The sequence below is a fragment of the Oncorhynchus gorbuscha genome, linkage group LG08 (assembly GCF_021184085.1).
Source record: "Oncorhynchus gorbuscha isolate QuinsamMale2020 ecotype Even-year linkage group LG08, OgorEven_v1.0, whole genome shotgun sequence".
Lineage (NCBI taxonomy): Eukaryota > Metazoa > Chordata > Actinopteri > Salmoniformes > Salmonidae > Oncorhynchus > Oncorhynchus gorbuscha.
In genome coordinates this window covers 39,088,829-39,112,250 of record NC_060180.1, presented here as the reverse complement: position 1 = coordinate 39,112,250, position 23,422 = coordinate 39,088,829, and the positions used below count along the sequence as shown (strand labels likewise).

The window sequence follows — 23,422 nt, the reverse complement described above, 5'->3', positions numbered from 1 at the left end:
CTAAGTACAATAGCCCCCTCTAGTGGAAAGACTCCATAGTAACAGCCAGAGTTTCACTGCTTGAAATGCTTGCCTCATAAAATAACACTAAAGTAAAACTAAACACTCAAATAATAATAACAAAACATTAAGTCATTACCAAACCATTTTTGTGTTGCTATACACTATATCCACAAATGTATGTGTATAAAGCCACACCTGTTGCTGACAGGTGTATAAAGTCGAGCACACGGCTATTAAATCTACACAGACAATCATTGGCAGTAGAATGATCTCTGACTTTCAACATGGCACTGTCATAGGATGTCACCTTTCCAACAAGTCAGTTTGCCAAATTTCTGCCCTGCTTGAGCTGCCCCGATTAACTGAAGTGCTGTTATTGTGAAGTGGAAAGTGGCTCATCCGCGAAGTGATAGGCCACACAAGCTCACAGAACGGGACCGGCGAGTGCTGAAGCGCATACAGCATGAAAAATGGTCTGTTCTCGGTTGCAACTGTCGTGGAAAATCGGATCAAATACAACGCATACCAGAACTTGTGAAATCAATCAGGCTTTAATACAAAAGTATAGCAAGCCGGAGTGCCCCGCGGAACACACACCTTTTCCAGAGCCCTGGCTCCAGTATTTATCCACATATTGCATATGAGCCCATCCCACATGCAAATTAAGTTACATTCCAATCCGTGCATCCTGCTTGTTCAGCCCAATCACGCCCATACCTGCTTTCCGTCAGATTATAATGATGACAAGACCCTTGCTTTGTTCCTGCACTTAACTAAATGCATTCTTTTGTTTGTGTATTATCTAGGATCAGCAGACTATGTGTCTCCTCAGTTTCTAGCGTGTCCAGCTATACTAAAAATACTATACATTCCTCTATTTTACAGCCCTATGCTTTGGCTCTGCACTTAGCTCAATATGTTATTTTGTATGTGTGTCTTTATCTCAGAGCAACAGACTATGTATGTGTCTTCTCTGTCATTCCTTCTGCATCTCTACGTCCTAAAAATATGCGAACTATGTCTATTGGTCATCAGTTAGTCATTTGACTGACCCCCTCCTTTGTATATCCCTCTGGCTTTGGTATGTCCAGCTATCCTGGCAGCTATGTGTCACCTTCCCTTCATGTGGTCTGTTTTTAGTGTTCAGCTATTCTATACATCTTATGCGTTTGTCTATGTGTTCTATTTGCTACCACACAACACTCACTACAGAGTTCCAAACTGCCTCTGGCAGCAACGTCAACGCAATAACTGTTCGTCGGGAGCTTAATGAAATGGGTTTCCATGGCCGAGCAGCCACACACAAGCATAAGATCACCATGCGCAATGCCAAGCGTCGGCTAGAGTGGTGTAAAGCTCGCCGCCATGGGATTCTAGAGCAATGGAAACGCGTTCTCTGGGGTGATGAATCAAGCTTCACCATCTGGCAGTCGAACTAATCTGCGTTTGGTGGATGCCAAGAGAACGCTACTTGCCCGAATGCATAGTGCCAACTGGAAAGTTTGGCGGAGGAGGAATAATGTTTTTCATGGTTCAGGCTAGGCCCCTTAGTTCCAGTGAAGGGAAATCTAAATGCTACAACAAACTATGACATTTTAGACGATTCTGTGCTTCCAACTTTGTAGCAACAGTTTGTGGCAGGCCCTTTCCTGTTTCAGCATGTGACCTGTGACCATGTCACCTGTGCACAAAGCAAGGTCCATACAGATATGGTTTGTCGAGATCGGTGTGGAAGAACTTGAATGTCCTGCACACGGCCCTGACCTCAACCCCATAGAACACCTTTGGGATGAATTGGAACACCGGCTGCAAGCCAGGCCTAATCGCCGAACATCAGTGCTCTTGTGGCTGAATGGAAGCAAGTCCCCGCAGCAATGTTCCAGCATCTAGGGAAAAGCCTTCCCAGATGAGTGGAGGCTGTTATAGCAGCAAGGGGGGGGGGGGAAATCAACTCCATATTAAAGCCCATGATTTTGAAATGAGAGGTTCGACGAGCAGGCATCCACATACTTCTGGTCATGTAGTGTATTTTGCAGTGAAAATGATGCACAAATGTGTAACAAATATTACATTATTAACTTGATGAAACACTTGTATTCAGAATAACATGTAACACAGTTCAACAGAAAAAATACTTAAACAAATCAAATGTATGAAGTAGCTACCTGAGAGGGATGACACCTCATCTTGCAACACTGTGTCTTCAGAGGCCTCTCTATCGTCTACAGTATCACTCTGGGAGGAAGCAGGTAAGGAGAGCACTTCCACTTGCCCACCGCCACGCTTGGTCTCCCCCTCCGTCTCTGCCCCCTCCTCCCCAGAGTCTGTGCTCCTGATGCTGAGGCGTCTCATGCGTGACACTGGGTCCACTTCCTTCATCCGTGCCCGGCGCTCTACCACCACCCGGTGGCTGGGCGATGCAGCCAGCTTATCCTGCAGGGCGTCTACGCGCTGCAAGGGTCCTCTGCCCCTCATCTCTCCCTCCAGGCTGTGGGACAGCTTAAGGTCAGGGTTAATGGGGACCGAAAGCGGTAGTCTGTCTGGCGGAAACTCCTGCATACCTGGAGTTTCTCGACCCAGATGGGTCCATTTGGCACTCCTGATGTACTCTGGGTTATCCTGTGGTGTCTCCTGTTCTTTTGCCTCCTGCCTGTCAGGAGGCACTCTAGATACCGTTCCAGAGTCCAGTTCCTCAGAATCTGGATCTCTCACATGTGTTTGTACTGTCTGTTCGTTTGCCCTGCTGCTTTCTGTATCTTCACTAGCAGCGGGTTTACTCTCTGTTGCCGTCTCGCTAACCCGCTGCTCCCCTGTGACGAAAGACTCTGCAGGTACATCAATCCCTAATATCCTGGCTGCCCTCTCCTCTATGGATTCATTCTCTGGAATGCCCTCAGCACATTTACGTTTGTATAGATTGTCAATGTCCTCTGCCACTGCCAGAGCTTGGTTTTGTTTGGTCTTCTCAGCAGTGACACTCCCCTCCACCTTCTTATCTATGAGTGACAGCTGCTTCCTCCAATCGCAACATATAGTCTGAGCCTCTGAATGATTTGAGCCAGAGTCAGAGGATACCTTTGTGTCTCCTTCGCCTTCAGCTGGTTCTTCAGACGTTTCAGCTCCTTGTGGACTGTCACGGTCACCAACAATTGTCGCGCTACTTTGATTGGATAAGTCTGGGCTTGACTCCTCATGGAGCGGAGACATTGGACTTGGTCTGGACATCTGGCTCTCGCTCTCTCTTTTACAAATGGGGCATTCCTCTGTAGAGTCTAAACAGGCTCCCCCTAGAGGCTCTGTATCGCAGCTACCACCACCAGGTTTAGATATGGCGGTGAACGTTTTGTTAACCTCTGAGTCTCGGGTCTTTTGTAAAGACTGACATATGTCCTCATAGTCAGGGGGACTCGTAAGTGTGGAGGCGTCCTGCATCGGCTGCCTATCTGCCCAGGGGACTTCGGCTGCAGTGTGCATTGTTGGAGTCATTGGACTGAAGTCTCTGGTCTTGCTGGGATCACTAAGAGAGTCAGTAAAGTCACTAGGGCCGGTGAAGTGACAAGGCGGTGGTGTCTCCGAAGGCGAAGGGAGGTCTAGCTTCACTGTCCTGCCACTGCAGCTACTTCTCCTCTGCGACAAGTTCGAAACAACCCTGTATTCTCTGAATCCTGTAGGCTTGCGTGGTGGGACAGGGAGCTCCTCTCTTAGCTGCTTGCTGAAAGTCACAGATTTTCTTTCAGCAGGTCTGGAGAAAGCACTCTTAACCTCCCCGTACTCCGGGTTGACGGACACAGACCAGCTCTCGATACTGCGCCTAAGGCTGCTGGGTTTGCTGAGCCCCGCCTCCCCCGCCAGCCTTATCTTGATCCGCTCAGGGATCTGCACAGCACCACTATTGTTGGAAATGTTATTGCTGGCAGTGCCTAGCTCTAGGATGTCTTTGTAGGCCTCGTTGAGGTCCTCAATGCACTGGTCAACACTGGGTCTCTTGCTGCTCTGCTGCTGCTTCTGCTGCTGATCCTGGAACTCTTTGTTGATAGTCTCCAGCTCCTCGATGGCGTCCCATGGCCGCCTGCTGATGGGCTTCAGCAGGAACTGACCGAAGGCTTCCTGCCCACTGCAGGTCGCTGCTGGTTTGGCCTCCATCGTGTTTCCTGAGGGTGGTGGTGGTGGTGGCTCTGCTGGTGGCTGAGCTGTGCTCTTGATCAGCTGGCTGGAAATGGAGAAAGTGGCCGTCCTGGAAAAGGCGCTGTTGCTGGATGGTTTCAGGCTCTTCACCCCTTTTATAGGACAGCTGAATGCAGTATTGCCCACACCGCTGGGATCTTGGGTGATGACGTCAGAGGAGCCTGGGGCAGGGACGTGAGGGTCTTGTGCTTCCTTGTTTTCAGTGCCTGGAGGAGGGGGATGCTGAGGCTTTCGGGCTTCTGGGCTAGTTTGGGTCTCCTGGTCCCGGTATTGGTTCCCAGGCCAGGCACCTGAGAGTTTCAGCTCCTTGTGATGGTTTATTTTGGGGGGTTTAATAGGGAGTTTTCTCACTATTTTGCTGCTTGATCTGCTGCTCGCTATGCTACCGGTTAGTGCTTGCAGCTCAGCCTCTGCTGAAGATGTGCTTTGGAAACTTTGGTTTGTTAAGTGGCCCGTTTTGTTCTCACTCGGACTGTCCACTGGGCTTGGTGGCCGGACTGGGCTTGGTGGCTTCTCGTCGTCGTCGTTGTTGTTTTGATCACGGGACGTACCACCCGACGTTAGAGGGACGGGAACAGACACCAAACAGAATATTGTCTCACTAAGTTTTTGTTTTACACTCTTTTTCTCATTTTTTTCTGTTTTCTCTGAGTCCGTTTGTCTTGGTTTCTCTTTCTCTGTGGAGTCAGGCTCATTGACTGACGTTTTCACTTGAGTTCCAGTTTCTGACACACCTTGACCTTGGTCCACATGCCTGATCAGTTGCTGAGCAGGTCTAATGTGAAAAGCTGTTGGATAGATACCACAGCTCTGATCAGGAGCTGCACTGTCGACACTTCCTTTGTTTATTAAACCCCTGTTGCACCATCTAGTACTACTACCACCGCCGTTGTCATTGAGAGATGTCTTGCGGCAGTCGTTATCGAGAGAGAGCCCCTGTGGGGGGGGAAAGGCACTATCGTGTGTAGATTGTCCTAAAACCTTAGCGCAGGGAGTCTCTTTCTTCATGTTTCGGATAAACTTGCCAGTGTCAGTAAGAGAATTTCCGCCAGGCCCTCCTGAGATATGTCTCACTTGCGGATTATCAAAGGGTAAATAGTGAACATGACCCAGATGCTCCTCGGTGTATCCAGGGTTAAGGTTTGGGTTAGCGTTAACCTGTTTCCTGTAGGGTATACCCCGATCCCCGTAGTGTTCCAGCCACGACCCTCCTGTCTGTCCGGAGAACCACTTTCCCGCCTCTGAGCTCATAGGCATGTGCATCTGTATCTTCATCTCCCCCCTCCACTTATAGTTTGCCACTTCGTTGCGGTTGATTGGTCCTCCCCTGATTGGGGGCAGGGCTCTCTTATAAGACGGGGGCGGGATATAACCGGGGGGCTCCATGCCAAAGATAGCAGAGTGTTGTGCAAAATAGTCTTGTCTTTGCAATTCTCCACCCCGTGGGTAATAGACAGGCCTGTTGTCTTTCGGTTGTTTGGACCCGCCCTGCTGATCTATTACAGCTACAGCGAGCATCTCCTGGCTACCCCTAGTCTGCTGGTGTATTTCGTATGATGGAGGCTTGACAGGCCTGCTGAACCTGGGCTTTGGTAAAAGTGCAACATGTCCAACACTTTGCCAACTGTTCCTGGCCCACCGGTCCCTGCTGACTGCGTCACTGTGGTAATACCGACTATAAGGCCCGGAAAATACGGTGCTGTTCACTCTCTGTCTATCAACCTGGCCTGGTCGAAGCTGGAAACTGACCAAACTGGACAGTGTGTTTGCGTGTTCAGTAGCTCCAGCAGGTGACAACACTCTGGGGAGGGACTGGGACATCCTTCTGGTTCTGGGGAGGATAGAAGCAGTGCTCTCTTGAGTCCTCAGGCGGTGCTGCTGCTCCTGAGCCCACCTCTCGCCCTCCCCATCCGACAGCTGCCTCCCCAGCCCCACTGCAGGCTTCCACTCCTCTGTGCCCAGGCTCTGGCACTTCCGCTCCCCAGTCACCCCAGTCACTACCCTTAACTGTCTAGGAGCCGCATCGGCCTCTCTCAGCCAGGAGATGGAGGTGTCTTCCCATAGCTGCTTCTGCTGCTGCAGCTTCTCCCTCTCTCCCCTATGGTCCTCTGCGATTAGGGCCTGTGGTCGCCATGCCGCCTCAGAGGCCTTCAGAAAGCTGGCGGATGCTCTCAGCTCCCGGCCGTCGGCGTAATCCAGGAGGACACTGAAGTCCTGGCCTCTCCTCCTCCAGTAGAAGACATCCCTCTCATCCAACTGCTCTCTTTTCTCGACCTGCTCAGAATAGGTTAAGCTGGGCGCGTCATAGAACCTGGAAAGAGAAGAATGCACAATTCAGTGCACAATATTAATTCATTAATATAAAAAAATGTAATATGTACAATAACATCAAATCATATTATAAACCGTAAACATGTTGTAACACTAACAACCTGTATGTATGATTATTTGTTTTTTGCACATGAACATAAATGGCAAAACTGTGGCTAGGTTGCAGTGGTAACACCAAAAAGAATGAAACTCTTGAAGTATTTTAGGTTGCAGAAGCTTGTTTAAATGTGATGATACAATGCTGACCAGCCTGCCATGATTTGATGCAATATTGATAATTGTGACATTTAAAACGCTGGTATCTCTGGCTAGCCTCTAAGCTGATGTTTTGGCTTTGGGGGTGAAGAGGTACTGCATCCCACATGGCCCCCGATTCGCCTATATGACTCTGGTCCTAAGTAGTGCACTATATAGGGAATAGGGTGCCATTTTGGACATTGCCGTAGGAATCTACAACTGTCCATCTCCAACCCAAGAGGGGAGAGCCTCTTTGCATTTGATACGATTCCCAGCATTCTGAATTAAGGTCTGTGTGTGTTTTAATATGCAAATCATATTGCAGCAGACGTACATTTTAATGGTATCTTCAAGGGAGTTGAGAGCCTCTGACTCAAACACTTCCATCAGATATGTGTGCTGTCTGGCTCTCCCCTCTTGGGTTGGAGGTGGACAGTTGTAGATTCCTACGGCAATGTCCAAAATGGCACCCTATTCCCTATATAGTGCACTACTTTTAACCAAGGTTCATAAGGCTCTCTGGTTAAAAGTAGTGCACTATGTAGGGAAAAGGCACTGCCTGCCCCTGCTGCCACTGCTAAGCGTGCTTCAAGTCTGAGCAAGAAATGATTGACTTGTTTATAAATGCCAGTTCCCCATCACGTGATGTGACCATATGCAGAGTGACAGACAACTCAATTTTCCTATTTCTTATCCATTCAATCCAATTCAGGAGACTTGGCTACTGGCAGGAGACTTGGCTACAGTGGGGCTTGTAAAATGTAAATTAATCTAAAAATAAACACATTTATTTCCAAACCAAGTTCTGGGATATATTCTGAACAGAGTACTTAGAAAAACTTGACACCATATATGGGCTACTTCCTACTTTTCACCGCCCCTTTCGGAGGACCAGAAATAGGATTTAATGTAATTGTGTAATAATGATCCTAAAAAAATCTAATGCAAAAAAGAGTGGCCTTCAGGCTGTGTGATGCACCTGATTATCTACACATTAAGGCATGCACCCAGTCCAATGGACAGCAGTCAGAGTAATGTCCCTAATGACACCCTATTCCCTATTACAGCTCACAACGAGCCCTAGGGCACTATATAGGGAATAGTGTGCCACTTGGGACGCAGACTAAATATCAGTAACCTAGAGTAGTAACGAAGTGAAATTCAGGGAGGGCTATAATATAATCTATTGTGAGCTTTATGCGGTTTCATGTAACTATGAGGCTACATCTGAATAACCATACTGTAGGTACTAAAGACTGTGAGATCCGACTGAGAACATCTTTTTGAACTTGGAAATTCAAGTAGGAAACTCTGGCATCTTTCTAGACTGCTAACTTTCCAACCTGATGATCACTGACGTCATGATTTGACCTCTCTCTTTTTTTCAAGTTCCCAGTTGTCTTGAAAGCACCATGACCATCAGATGCAGGTACCATCAGTCCAGTGAAATAAACAAGCTAATTATTTCAATTTATGCTCCACAGTGCCTCGCAAGTGCTACACCAACTGATCTATTTTGTTAAAAAAAGCTCAAGTTTTGAAATATGGCCTGAGAATAACAATATTGGCTGGACAGGCATTTGCCTATATGCTGTGATAATGTATTAGACCTACTGCACAAACCTCAATCCTACAGAATAGTTTTTAGTCGGTTAATGTTACATTTTTGAAGTCGTGTTTATTGATTTTTTATCTGAGTGGTAGATCTCGTCTTGCTTTTTGACTGGGAAAGTGATCTTGTCTCAGAAAAGGTTGGTGACCACTGCCTTATACAGTGCACTTCTTCTTTTGACCAAATGGAACCCTAATCCCTATAAGTAGTGTACTATAATAGGGAACAGTGTGGCATTCGCAGCATCTGGCAAGACAAGGCAGTGGTGCAGCAGCCTCAGTGTTCGTTCTGCAGCTCTGGAGGGAGGGAAGAGAACACATCCTCCTGCGTAGTGTAGACTGAGTGGCTTGGCTTTGCATGCAATGCCGAAGGGCCCGGCAAAACAAAAAAAAGGGAGGGAATGTATGGTGGGGATTTCGAGAGAGAGAGAGAGAGAGAGAGAGAGAGAGAGAGAGAGAGAGAGAGAGAGAGAGAGAGAGAGAGAGAGAGAGAGAGAGAGAGAGAGAGAGAGAGAGAGAGAGAGAGAGAGAGAGAGAGAGAGAGAGAGAGAGAGAGAGAGAGAGAGAGAGAGAGAGAGAGAGAGAGAGAGAGAGAGAGAGAGAGAGAGAGAGAGAGAGAGAGAGAGAGAGAGAGAGAAAAACTCACCCGCTATCCGTGGCGAGAGAATCGCCCAGGGGCTGTGTGAGGCTGTCACCTAGGTTACCGCTGACAACTTCTTTTCTCCATTGGTTCCTTTCCCCGCCGCTCTCATTGTCGCAGCTGCCGGGGTAGCCCTTCGCCAGTAGTGCCTGCCTGCTGCTGCTGAAGACGCAGGCCCCTCTGTCTCCCGCCTGTTCATTCCCGTTCAGTGGTCCACCACGACCAGATCTCTGGTTCTCTGCTGCTGGGATTTCACGGTGGCAATCGGCGGCGGCGTGGCGCTGCTTCTCGTAAGGCGCGGTGGCGGATGAAGTTGCAGTGGGGCAGGGGATGCTTTTCTTGGGCAGTTTGTATCCGTGAGAAATGAGGAGGTCCTCCACGCTGTACATGGTGGTGTGTATCTGTCTTGGCAGCAGGAGGGCGAAGGCGTTTATTTTGTTCCTTAAGCGCAGTGCTGGTGGTAGAAACTGGAGCACAACGGCTCAGCAGAGGCCATCCCTATGGGGAGAAGAGAGGTAACAATTAGCTTGCTTCAATAGCATAACTTCCAATGATTTCTAGTTACACTAGATGTCTGACAGGGGGCACTGTTTTGAAGCCACCGCGCTTCAAAACACTCCCCCACCATTGTAAAGCTATAGAAAGGTATTTATTAATGTCTACGTTATTTTTTACCATGTCTATTCTATTACAGACACCTTAATGCATACTTTTAAATATTATTATTGCGAGCTAAACATAAAAATGTAAATATATAAACGTTTTTCTTTGAAAGTAATAATGTTACTGTTCCCACTATAACAAAAACATATTTAAATACCTGTCATTTTGTACTTGAAACATTATTAATTCTATAGAGCAGGGTTTCCCCATCTAGGTCCTGGGGGCCCGTCTTGATTTTTGCCCAGCTCTACACAGCTGATTCAAACAACCAACCCGTCATCAAGCTCTTATTATTTGAATGAGCTGTGTGTAGTGCTAGGGCAAACATGTGCACCCAGGGGAGGTACCAGGACAAAGTTTAGAAAACCCTGCTATCGAAGACTGCTCCTTCTGGGTAGTGCCAATATGGCCTTCTGGTAGCTTCAAAGCCTCTCATTGGCCAATACATAGCATCAGCAATATAGGGTTTGTATACATCATTGATAGCTACTTGCTGATGGTATGGAACACTAATGTACAGTGCCTTGCGAAAGTATTCGGCCCCCTTGAACTTTGCGACCTTTTGCAACATTGCAACATTTCAAGCTTCAAATATAAAGATATAAAACTGTATATTTTTGTGAAGAATCAACAACAAGTGGGACACAATCATGAAGTGGAACGACATTTATTGGATATTTAAAACTTTAACAAATCAAAAACGGGAAAATTGGGCGTGCAAAATTATTTGAAATATCCAATAAATGTCGTTCCACTTCATGATTGTGTCCCACTTGTTGTTGATTCTTCACAAAAAAAATACATTTTTATATCTTTATGTTTGAAGCCTGAAATGTGGCAAAAGGTCGCAAAGTTCAAGGGGGCCGAATACTTTCGCAAGGCACTGTATGTACACTACAGTGTATTCGGAATGTATTCAGACCTCTTGAATTTTTCCACACTTTGTTATGGTTCAGCCTTATTCTGAAATGGATACATTTGTTTTCCCCCTCATCAATGTACACACAATACCCCATAATGACAAAGCAAAAACTGTTTTTTTTATTTTGCAAATGTATTAAGAATAAAGAAGAGAAATATCAGATTTACATAAGTATTCAGAGTCTTTACCTTTGGCAGGGAATACAGCATCAAGTCTTCTTGGGTATGACACTACAAGCTTGGCACACCTGTATTTGGGGAGTTTTTTTCCCATTCTTCTATGCAGATCCTCTCAAGCTCTGTCGGGTTGAATAGGGAGCGTTACTGCACAGCTATTATCAGGTTTCTCCAGTGATGTTTGATCGGGTTCAAGTCCGGCTCTGTCTGGACCACTCAAGGACATTCAGAGACTTCTCCCAAACTCTGTTATTTTTTTATTTGACTAGGCAAGTCAGTTAAGAACCAATTCTTATTTACAATGACGGCCTACCCCGGCAAAACCCGGACGATGCTGGAGATGCAGTGCCATTGTGGGCTGTGTGCTTAGGATCATTGTCCTGTTGGAAGGTGAACCTTCGGACTTCCAATCACTCGGCCGGATTATCCCTGAGCTGAAGAACAGCCTGAAACCAGGGATGCCTGGTTTCCTCCAGACATGATGCTTGGCATTCAGGTCAAAGAATTCAATCTTGGTTTCATCAGACCAGAGAATCTTGTTTCTCATGGTCTGAGAGTCCTTTAGGTGCCTTTTGGCAAACTCCAAGTGGGCTGTCATGTGCCTTTTACTGAGGAGTGGCTTCCATCTGACCACTCTACCATAAAGGCCTGATTGGTGGAGTGCTACAGAGGTGGTTGTCCTTCTGGAAGGTTCTCCCATCTCCACAGAGAGACTCTGGAGCTCTGTCATAGTGACCATCGGGTTCTTGGTCACCTCCCTGACCAAGGCCCTTCTCACCCGCATGCTCAGCTTCTTCCATTTAAGAATGATGGAGGCCACTGAGTTCTTGGGGACCATCAACGCTGCAGAAATGTTTTAGTACCCAGATCTGTGTCTTTTGACACAATCCTATCTCGGACCTCTACGGACAAATCCTTCGACTTCATGACTTGGTTTTTGCTCTGACATGCACTGTGAACTGTGGAACCTTATATAGACAGGTGTGTCTCTTTCCAAATCATGTCTAATCAGTTGAATTTACCCCAGGTGGACTCCAATCAAGTTGTAGAAACATCTCAAGAATGATCAAAGGAAACAGGATGCACCTGAGCTCAATTACGAGTCTCATAGCAAAGGGTCTGAATACTGTAAGGTATTTCAATTTTTAATATATTTGCAAACTTTTCTAAAATCCTGTTTTTTCTTTGTCATTATGGGGTATTGTGTGTAGATTGATGAAGAAAAACATTAATTCAATCAATTTTAGAATAAGGTTGTAACCTAAGAAAATGTGGAAAAAGTGAAGCGGTCTGAATACTTTCTGTATGCACTGTATATGTAGGGGAGAACAAACAGGTGAGAGAGACAGGAAACAGGTAACATTCTGTCAACACTGTCCCAAACGGTCCAACCTTTCGGTTACTGGCCCAACACTCTAACCGCTAGGCTACCTGCCGCCCACTACTTAGAGAATAGGGTGCAATGTGGTTTTGGTATAGGGTGCCATTTGGGGGACACACAGTTTCAGAGCTTGTTATGTCTGATTAGGTCACTGGAGGGCGGACAGTAGACTATTTGTATTTTGTTCCTGTTCCTGTTACGGCCAAGTTACACCAGGCACTACTTCTAGCGATCAAACTACCGGAGGTAATTTCTTGAATCTAGAAGTAATTTTCTTGAAGTCTCTTCTAAAAAAATATAATTAGTATATTATGTGAAAATGTATTTCCTATAATAGATTGAGCACTGAATAGAATGAATAGTAGTTTAGTATGTTTCCAGTGTGTTGTTTCCCAAATGGAACCCTATTCTCTACATACTGCACTACTTTAACCAGAGACTTTGGGTTCTCATCAAATGTAGTGAACTAAACATGGAATAGGGCACCATTTGAGACGCAAACCTGTAACACATTCCTTTCCGTATTTATTGAATGCCGGTGTAGTTTTTCTCTGTCTCCGACTGACTCAGCCCAAATCAATCTCTTTCCAGATTAGCACAGCAGGGGTTGCTATAAACAGATGCCATTCAAAAACAAAGTTTAAAAATATATTTTATGATTTGAATACTTGTTGCTCTTCTTTCTGACAATACTTGTAGTCCCAGTCATTTTAATAATTTTAAATTGTCTTGCCAGATAAAAGAAATGCCTCAATGTTTGACATGAAAGAAACGTATAAACTGAAAAGTGGTATTGTACAGTAAGAACGTTTGAATTACAACCCAAAACATTGTGTTTGTCCTGGTTGGGTGACTGATTGCTCGGGAGCAGTGTTGGAGAAGCTACTCTGAAAATATAGTTACCAATTAAAAGCTAAGCTACACTAAAGCTCCCCTTAAGAAACATATAGTTACCAATTAGAAGCTAAGCTACACTAAAGCTCCCCTTAAGAAACATATAGTTACCAATTAGAAGCTAAGCTACACTAAAGCTCCCCTTAAGAAACATATAGTTACCAATTAGAAGCTAAGCTACAATAAAGCTCCCCTTAAGAAACATATAGTTACCAATTAGAAGCTAAGCTACACTAAAGCTCCCCTTAAGAAAAATATAGTTACCAATTAGAAGCTAAGCTACACTAAAGCTCCCCTTAAGAAAAATATAGTTACCAATTAGAAGCTAAGCTACACTAAAGCTCCCCTTAAGAAAAATATAGTTACCAATTAGAAGCTAAGCGACACTAAAGCTCCCCTTAAGAAAAATATAGTTTAATTAACTACAGTAACTTTGAAAAAGTAGTTCACTACATCCAAACTACCTCATTAAATATTATCATATCTAAATATGAAATGTCATAGCATACAAATTGCAAGAACAGATCACTTTGGAGTCTGATTTTAACAGAATGTGTAATATATTCTAGTAAACACAAACAATTTTTTATTTTTTGGTATTTTACCCCCTTTTTCTCGAACTTGTCTCATCGCTGCATCTCCCCAACAGGCTTGAGTCACCAGATGACTGAGGTCAGCCTGTTGGCGCCTGTCCTGCCACAAGGAGTCACTAGAGAGCAATGAGCCAAGTAAACCCCCCAGGCCAAACCCTCCTCTAACCCGGACGACGCTGGGCCAATTGTGCACCGCCCCTAGGGGACTCCCGATCACAGCCAGTTGTGATACAGCCCGGGATCAAACCCGGGTCTGTAGTGACGCCTCTAGCACTGCGACTGGTTCCAGGTCATCTACAAGTCCATGCTCGGTAAAGCTCCGCCTTATCTCAGTTCACTGGTCACGATGGCAATACCCACCCGTAGTACGCGCTCCAGCAGGTGTATCTCACTGATCATCCCTAAAGCCAACACCTTATTTGGCCGCCTTTCGTTCCAGTTCTCTGCTGCCTGTGACTGGAACGAATTGCAAAAATCGCTGAAGTTGGAGACTTTTATCTCCCTCACCAACTTCAAACATCTGCTATCTGAGCAGCTAACCGATCACTGCAGCTGTACATAGTCTATCGGTAAATAGCCCACCCAATTTTACCTACCTCATCCCCATACTGTTTATTTATTTACTTTTCTGCTCTTTTGCACACCAGTATCTCTACCTGTACATGACCATCTGATCATTTATAACTCCAGTGTTAATCTGCAAAATTGCAATTATTCGCCTACCTCCTCATGCCTTTTGCACGCAATGTATATAGACTCTCTTTTTTCTACTGTGTTATTGACTTGTTAATTGTTTAATCCATGTGTAACTCTGTGTTGTCTGTTCACACTGCTATGCTTTATCTTGGCCAGGTCGCAGTTGTAAATGAGAACTTGTTCTCAACTAGCCTACCTGGTGAAATTAAATAAATAAATAAATAAAAATACCTTGTCCATAGACTGCTTACAGGAAAACACGTTATTTTTTTGTTTGGGTGACCAAAATTTGGATAATTAAGTTGAACTATCCCTTTAACAGGACTACACAGCATTTTTCAATGACAGCAACATGAAAGGATATTTTAACCAGTCCTACATGGCAACAGGTAACTGAACCTTATTCTGTGTTCCTCAATACAATCCCTCCCAAGGGTAGCACATTTACTAACTAAGACACCTGATTCAACTAATAAGGGTTTGGTGATTACCTCAATCAGGTGTGTTAGTGCAGGGCTGGAACAGAAATGTGCACCCCCTGTGGGTCCCACAGGAATGGATTGAGAAACACTGTTCTAACAAGATCAACACTGAGAAGCAATCAGGGATTCAAACAAAAACAAAGTGTACACCCTGCCACTTTTTTGGTTAAAAGATAAGGAATGGCGCTGGAGAAACGTATCAATGTAGCAATTCCAGATTGCTCGTTTAAACTGCTTGTTCTAAACAGATGGAAGCTGCTTGTTCTAAACAGATGGCTTAGGCCATAAACAAATGCACACAATTTCAAAGCCAAAGCAGTAGAGAAGTCAGCAACAGATGTCCATATGGAGCACTTTTGGTATGACATCAAAACAACTCAAAGCTTACATCCCAAATAATAATGGCACCCTATTCCCTATATACTACACTACTTTGACCAGAGACCTATGGGTCCTTCCCCTGGTCAAAAGTAGTACACTATATAAGGAAAAGGGTGCCATTTGGGACACAAATAAAGTCTAGTTGCCCATTATAAACAAGACTCGAATTAGGTGGTATAGTTTGTGGGGGGAAAGGTAGCCAAGGTGTGTGTTTAGTGTTTAATCATATAGTCATAGAATGGAGAAACATTTAACCTTCAAACTGTGGTTAGTGGGGCTGATTCATTTCTGCATTTTCCTGATATGAGTTATTACAATTATTTATTATGCAGGAATAAATCTGTGCATACATCCCAAATGGCACCTTATTCCCCATATAGTATACTACTTTTGACAAGACCCCTATAGGCCCTGGTCAAAAGTACTGCACTATAAAGGGAATAGGATGCCATTTGGGAAGCACACTTCCACTTTATCTCCATCTTGAACCAGAGGGTCCACTAATGGACAAGGGTCATATGACTGTACTGTATGTACATCCACATCATTTCTCACTTGCCATGTACTATTTACATTACGTTTTCTCAGTTCCAGTCTACTTATAGTCCAGCAAATTCTCATGACCTCGATTTGACCTTGGCACATTCATAATTTAAAAACATTGTATGTCCTAAATGGCACCTTATTCCCTAACCTTTACAGAAAAAACACATGCATTCATGCGATCACATGGGATCTTATGTGAAGTTAACGTGAAACTACAAGTGAAAACGTGATGACGTGAAGTGTTCCAAAAACACCTGTTTTGCACATTTTCCACAAGTGAAATCATGTATTTTTTCTGTAAGGCAGTGGTCACCAACCGGTCGTTTGCGATCGACTGTTCAATCAACTAGGCATTCCTAGTCAGTCACCAAACATTTATGCAGACAAGCCAACGATAAAGGCTTGCTCTTTTGCCGGAAGGTACACTTGATTCAGAAACCCTGCGCAACAGATAGGCAGTGTTCGCATTTTGAACCAACGGGTAGGCAGAACCAACGGGTAGGCAGTGTTCGCATTTTGAACCATTTCATTTGTCTGAAGGGACAAACTCCGCCTACCTGGCAGACCAGGAGAGCTCTGGCTAGTTCAAACGTTTAAAACCACGACCAGAGAGAAACGGTCAAAGAATACAGCAAAGAGCTATATGTTCAAGTTCATGCAGCACCGTCAACACTGTTTTTATAAAACACACTTCTTCCAGACTCCCGCGCTGAAGCTGCACTGGATCAGAAGTGTATCGATTGCCCTGCGTTTTTATTATGAGCACTTCCTCGTGTTTATTTTAATATCAAGGAATATTTCACGTTCTCTGGTTATAGGAACAACATGAATTTGTGCATGAGGCAGAAATAATGAAGTGCGACTCGAGTTTCGCCATCAGTGGGAGGACGGTATCCCCTCTGGTCAGTCTCACCGGAGGAAAAGAGAGAGCAGGGACCATGAGAGGCAGACCCTCTGCTGCTCTCTCCCTGCCTCCGCCGAGACTGACCAACAGATGGCAGCTACCGTACCACTAGTCCAGTAAAATAAAATTAAAAGCTCATTATTTCAACTTATGTTCAGCTATGCCTCACAAGTGATACAACAAGTGATATTTTTTGTTATCAAAGCTATAGTTTTGAAATATAATATGGTCCGAGAAGAACAATATTGGCAGGCCTAGAATATAGCCAATATACTGTGCTAATGTATTAGCCCTACTGTACAAATTGCATTCCTACAGACTGCTTTTATTAATGGTAGAGCTCGGCTTGCTTTTTGACTGCGAAGGTGAACTTGACTCAAAAGGTTGGTGACCACTGCATATAGTGCACATAGGGCTCTGGTCAAAAGTAGTGCACAATACAGGAAATAGGGTGCCATTTGGGACTCTAGTAAGCACCCAAAGGTGGCACTTGAGGTAGAACTTTGAGTAAATAACATCTTCAAATCATCTCTGACATCTAAAACAGCCTACGTGCCCTTTGATGACTCCAGGCCCCTTGTGTGTGGTGTCAAAACAGCTGAAGCACCTGCTGCCTGCCTGCTTCTCTACAATAACACACAAAATATCTCAAGGGTTTCCGTTGGAAACCAGCACACACACCAGGCACAATGTAAAAGGGTAAATATGGCAAGTCTAAATTGACACGATGGAAAGTAGATGCTCAATTTCTCTCTCTCTATATATATATATAACAAACCAGCAGACCAAACAAAGTGTAGCCTACAGAGAGAAACTACTTTTGAGGAGCTGAAGGAGAGATGTGGCTATATTGAAACCATTCAGTAACTGGGTCCCTGATGGCCCCCTATTCTTTATATAGTGCACTACTTTTAACCAGGCCCTATGGCTCTGGTCAAAAATAGTGCACTAAACAATGCCTTATTGAGCAAGGTCACTACTGAAGAAGAACGCCATGCAAACTCCAGCAGAAAAAGGCGGTAAAGACTGACACTGATTCAATGCATGCAGGGTAAAATGGCAATGCTGAGGTTTCCAGAGTTACTGTCTGCTGTTGACCTGGCACACACCTCTTCCTCCCCCCCTTCCCTCAGCTCACCTCCGATCTCCTGGCTCTGTTGAGTGAGGCCCCACTGTTGCCAGGGTTGCATCCCAAAATGGCATGGGCGCTGGTCAAAAGTAATGCATAATCTGGGTAATAGGATGCCATTGGGACGCAAGCCTTGCAACACCATGCATCCTAACTCTTACCTTATGGTGGATATCTACCATGCCATTTTATTGGAGACCTAAAAGTCAAACAGGCACACTGTTTTTGTATGGCTTAGGCAGGTTTATGAACTTTGCCATCTAAGTTGAAACCCAGTATTTATGTTTGGACCTTTTCCTAGATATTTGATTCCATGTGCCTCTATGCAGGCATTATCATTAGAAACAGATAGGCCTGCTTACCATATGCCACCACTGCCAATCAATAACAGATCCTGCTACTATGTAGACTAGATAGATACAGTAGGCTATGGTATGACCTACTCCATAGAACCTTGCTATAGTGCAGTGTTAACTGATACAGCCTATACATAAAATTGACCTGTTAAGAATAATTTCTCAAGTCAGCTTTGCACTCCATACAAAACACATTGCTTTACACTGTAGGCTATAGGTTACTGCAAGTAGGCTATATAAGCTACTAACGCCTATGGAGAAAAAAAATCGATACTTGCACACACTGTAAGTTGAAAATGTGAGCGGTCAGGCATTGACGAACAGTCGTTAGCCAAATCATAACCCCATTGCAATTTTACATGCTCCCCCGAAATACACCCAAAATGTCATAAAATACACATTCAGATCTCGCCATCAACCGTTGTTAAATGTTGATTCATCAAAGGGTGAACGTTTTCCCGATTGCAAATTTAAAGCGCCGTTAATTGAAGGCTTTTGCAGATGCGTCTTGGCTGACTGTGTGTGTTTACCAAGACTCAAACAGTCACCCTGCGCTACCTTGTACGTGAAGCAAAAATAGACAGCCCTTCCCCTGAAAAAAACAACAATATCTGCATGGCAAAGAATACTCCTAGTATACATATTTGCGAGATCGTTATAAACGCTTAATGGCATAGATACGCATCCTACCTGGAAGATGTTCGGCGCGGCGGTTGCAGTTCCCCTGCGCCCAGCTTCAGTCGCTGAGAGCACAGCACAGCCCTTCTGCTGAGCATGCCTAGAACGATAGGGGAGGACGCGTTGCCAAGGTGGAGTGTGTTCTTCTCACTCGCTAAACCAGCCGCTACACTGTGCGTTCGTTGTTCGTTAAAAAGGGATTTCAAAATGGTTTCTTCCAAACTGTGTAATAACTCGTTTTTTTATTGCCAGGGGCAGCAATAAATGTTTCCCATATCAGTGTGTGTTTATATTGAAACGAGTATCCATACATACAGAGCCATTTATTCCATAAATATATGGCTCTGAATACATTCAAGTACTGTGTATACATGAGTATACATGATTGGTATACACGGGTATGCACATACACATACAGACAGGGAGCACACAGCATACTAGCCACAGCTAGGGCACGTTGTCTATGTATTGTGCGTCCCAAATGACACCCATTCCATATATAGTACACTACTTTTGAACAGGTCTGGTCAAAAGTAGTGTACTATACAGTGTAAAGAATAAAGTGCCATTTATGAACTATGTTGCCACTGAAAAACAATACAGTGCAACTTCATCTTCCAATCAGCATTGGAAATGATGTTATTTCCAATCACACACCAAAAAAAGTGGGAAATAAAGCTTTTCTTGTCTGACTGGATTGCAAGTCCTCCATCCCCTCCCTCTGCTATTTACTGTAGGCCTACGTTGTCTGTAGGCCTAGCTTGCATCACCAATACCACCATATTCTCTACACAGTGCACTACTTTTGACCTACTATTAACGAGAGCCCTGGACAAAAGTAGTGGACTATATAAGCAATAGGTTTCCATTTGGGATCCACACTTTGTTTCTATTTGCCTTCAGAGCTTGGCCTTTACAGTAACACTTGGTTGGTCTGTAATAAACAAATCTTTCAGAGAGTGGTGAGGCTGTCATGGCACACACAGGTTCCCTCTAAGTGCAGTATGTCACATTTGGCACAGGAAGGAAGGTCTGAACAGAGTGCATTTAATTAACCAAACTGTCTTGGCATTGGACGGGAGGGGGGGGGGACACTCACTGGCGAGTCATCACCATCCACCATGCACCACCAAGGGCATGTTTCAGCTCTCTGACTGCCATACAGTTACAAATTAGCACCGAGGGAACATGCTGCTGTGCTGTCTGTGGAAAACTGTGCTCTGATAGTACATGCTTTTCAGGAATGTTGTCAGTGGTATTACAGTGCCAGTCAGTAGTACTGTTCTCAGAGGAGAGGAATATAATGTACTGTAGAGGATATATTAGTCTCTTCTCTTACTGTAGAGGGTCCAGTAGTCTCTGTTTTTACTGTAGAGAGTGCATATTAGTCTTTCATTTTTATATTTGGACTCATTTACTCCATGATGATGGATGTGTCTGAAATGGCACCCTATTCCCTATATCATGCACCACTTTAAACCCTACGGTCCCTGGTCAAAAGTAGTGCAATACAAAGAGAATAGAGTGCCATTTGGGTAAGGCGATGACAAGCAGCCGTATCTCCCGCCACAGGAATCACCAGGCTCTGAGTGAGGGCTGCATCATCTCTTCCAGCACTTTCAACTACTTTGACTTTTTGCTTTGCCCTGCCTGGAGTGCCAGATAAGGTTTACAGATTTGAAACTATTATTGGTTCTATTGTGTCAGTCAAGGTCAATCCAGCTCAAAGTATTTGAAATGATTTCAAATAGTATTTGAACTCAGGTCTATACTGCTAGCTAGCAGTGTTTGACTCTGTAATAGGAGCATATCATTAAATGACAGAGGGGAAATCGTTCAGCCTTACCCGTTTCCTACCCCGTGGCACAATGTCTGGTGGTCCATGGGTGGTTTAACCCTAACTGAAGCCATGTTGGGCCTATTTTAGAACAGAGGGTTGACTTACAGGGTAATAAAATCCTTGCAATACAAAATTACCACTTCTGATTAATGGGAAGTTCATATGTTGAAATGCAAAGCCAAAAGAGCACTTGGGTCTTATGGAAGTTGTATCAGACTGGAGACACAATATGTGACCCAAATGGAAAAACCCAAAATACCAGTGTCAATGTCAACAGTGAAGAGGTGACTCTGGGATGCTGGCCTTCTAGGCAGAGTTCCTCTGTCCAGTGTCTGTGTTATTTTGCCCATCGAAATATTTTCTTTTTATTAGCCAGTCTGAGATATGGCTTTTTCTTTGCAACTCTGCCTCGAAGGCCAGCATCCCAGAGTCACCGCTTCACTGTTGACGTTGAGACTGGTGTTTTGTGGGTACTATTTAATGAAGCTGCCAGTTGAGGACTTGTGGGGCATCTATTTCTCAAACTAGACAGTTCAGTCAGTTTGAATGGTAGTGTAGATTTATGATTGGACTGTTTCTCAAACTAGACACTAATGTGCATGTCCTCTTGCTCAGTTGTGCACCGGGGCCTCCCACTCCTCTTGCTATTCTGGTTAGAGCCAGTTTGCACTGTTCTGTGAAGGGAGTAGTACACAGCGTGGTACCAGATCTTCAGTTTCTTGGCAGTTTCTCGCATGGAATAGCCTTCATTTCTCAGAACAAGAATAGACTGACGAGTTTCAGTAGAAAGTTATTTGTTTCTGGACATTTTGAACCTGTAATTGAACCCACAAATGTTAATGCTCTAGATCCTCAACTAGTCTAAAGGCGGACAGTTTTATTGCTTCTTCGATCAGAACAACATTTTTCAGCTGTGCTACCATAATTGCAAAAGGGTTTTTTAATGATCAATTAGCCTTTTAAAATTATAAACTTGGATTAGCTAACACAATGTACCATTGGAACACCGGAGTCATGGTTGCTGATAATGGGCCTCTGTTACACCTATGTAAATATTTTATTAAAATCAGCCGGTTCCAGCTACAATAGTAATTTAACAAAACTAACAATATATACACAGTTTCTGACAAATGTTATTTTAAATGGACAAAAAAAAAGTGTTTTTCTTTCAAAAACAAGGACATTTCTAAGTGACACCAAACTTTTGAACGGTAGTTTATCTAGAAGTAAAGGAGACTATAGAAATAGCTGCCATTTTGGTTTTCGCTACAAATAGTTGTGGTAGAGCCATGTGGCTCATCTCGTCGATAGACAGTTTAGGACCCTGGAAAGGCTAACCTGGAAACGATCATCACATAAGTACCATATAATATAGAGACCATCGTTGTCCCAAATGGCACCCTATATCAGTGTTTCCCAACCCTGGTCCTCCAGTACCCCCAACAGTACACTTTTTTGTAACCCTGGACCAGCACACCTGATTCAACTAGTCAACTAATCATCAAGCCCTCAAAGAGCTGAACGAGCTGTGTTTATCCAAGGCTACAACTAAAATGTGTACCGTCAGGGGTACTCAAGGACCAGGGTTGGGAAACAATGCCCTATAATATAGTGCACTACTTTTGACCAGAGCCCTATGGCTCTATGAAGACATTACAAAAAGACCAGCGGTTTTATTCCTTGACGTGGTAAATACTTGGACACCCACTGTCTGGCACTGTATACATGGAAGTGCAACAGTAATATATGTAACGTATTCAAGACCTTTTAAATTGTCATGACATGGTTAATCAAAGAATGAGCACTCGGGTGAGAAATGTCCCACGCATACAAAAGTATTCCATCTAGAGTACTGTACAGATCGCCACCTCATGGGGCACCAACCAACAGCACCAAAGTTCTGCTACCAGTTGGAATTCTGTGACTCACTGGCATTCCTTGGCGATAAGCCATGGGAGGGGGAGATAGTAGTTGCATCCCAAATGGAAGCCTATTTCCCTACATAAACGCACTACTTTTGACCACAGCCCGATGGGCCCTGGTCAAAAGTAGTGCAGTGCATAGGTGACATTTGGGTCGGGACACAGCCAGTGAGAGGTCGAAGTGTCAGTGAAAACAAACCTGAATTCATCTGTTTCCCCAGAAGAGATGCATTTGCACTCATAACTGGCACAACTAAAACAAAGCAGTGGGCGCGACAGCAACAATCTCCCAAAATCTCAGATTCAAACAGACTTTCCTTAATTCATTCCACAAACAAAAGCATACATTTCCATTGCTCTTATAACTTTGGTCTGGCAGGGTTTACACACACTGGCCTCTCATTATGAAATGCAAGTGGTGCCTGTGAATGGCAAATATGGAGTTGTGGAGCACACAGGGGAAAATACTAGAAACCAGACTACTGGCACTTGGGCTTTATTTTAATGGAATTGGGATGAGAGCTCTTTTTGTGGCATTGTCTAAAGAGCAGAAATACTAAATATCATTCATGGGTACATTGAGTCCTCACTTGTATAATGCTTCCACTACCCTAAAAGAGGGGAAATTGCAAAGACAGAGTTAGGCCTACTGTAAGTCGCTCTGGATAAGAGCGTCTGCTAAATGACTTAAATGTAATGTAAATGTAAACATTGACTATAGAACTGCAATATGGTTTACCAAATAACTTTTTTTTGTGGGTTGGTCAAGGCCTAATGAGACAGTGACTGAGGATCCAAAATGGCACCCTTTTCCCTTTATAGTGCACTGCTTTTTACAAGGGCCCATAGAGT

At 44.3% G+C, this 23,422-nt stretch overlaps 1 protein-coding gene across 1 annotated transcript in view; it reads right to left on the bottom strand.

Moving 5' to 3' along the window:
• LOC124041639 overlaps positions 1–18,950 on the bottom strand; it is a 111,199-nt gene extending 92,249 nt beyond the window's left edge. The window contains 3 exon segments of the mRNA XM_046359451.1: positions 2,169–6,499; positions 9,014–9,505; positions 18,821–18,950. Coding sequence (XP_046215407.1) covers positions 2,169–6,499; positions 9,014–9,396 — 4,714 coding nt within the window. The 5' untranslated portion in view covers positions 9,397–9,505; positions 18,821–18,950.
• Between the last annotated feature and the right edge of the window lie 4,472 nt (positions 18,951–23,422).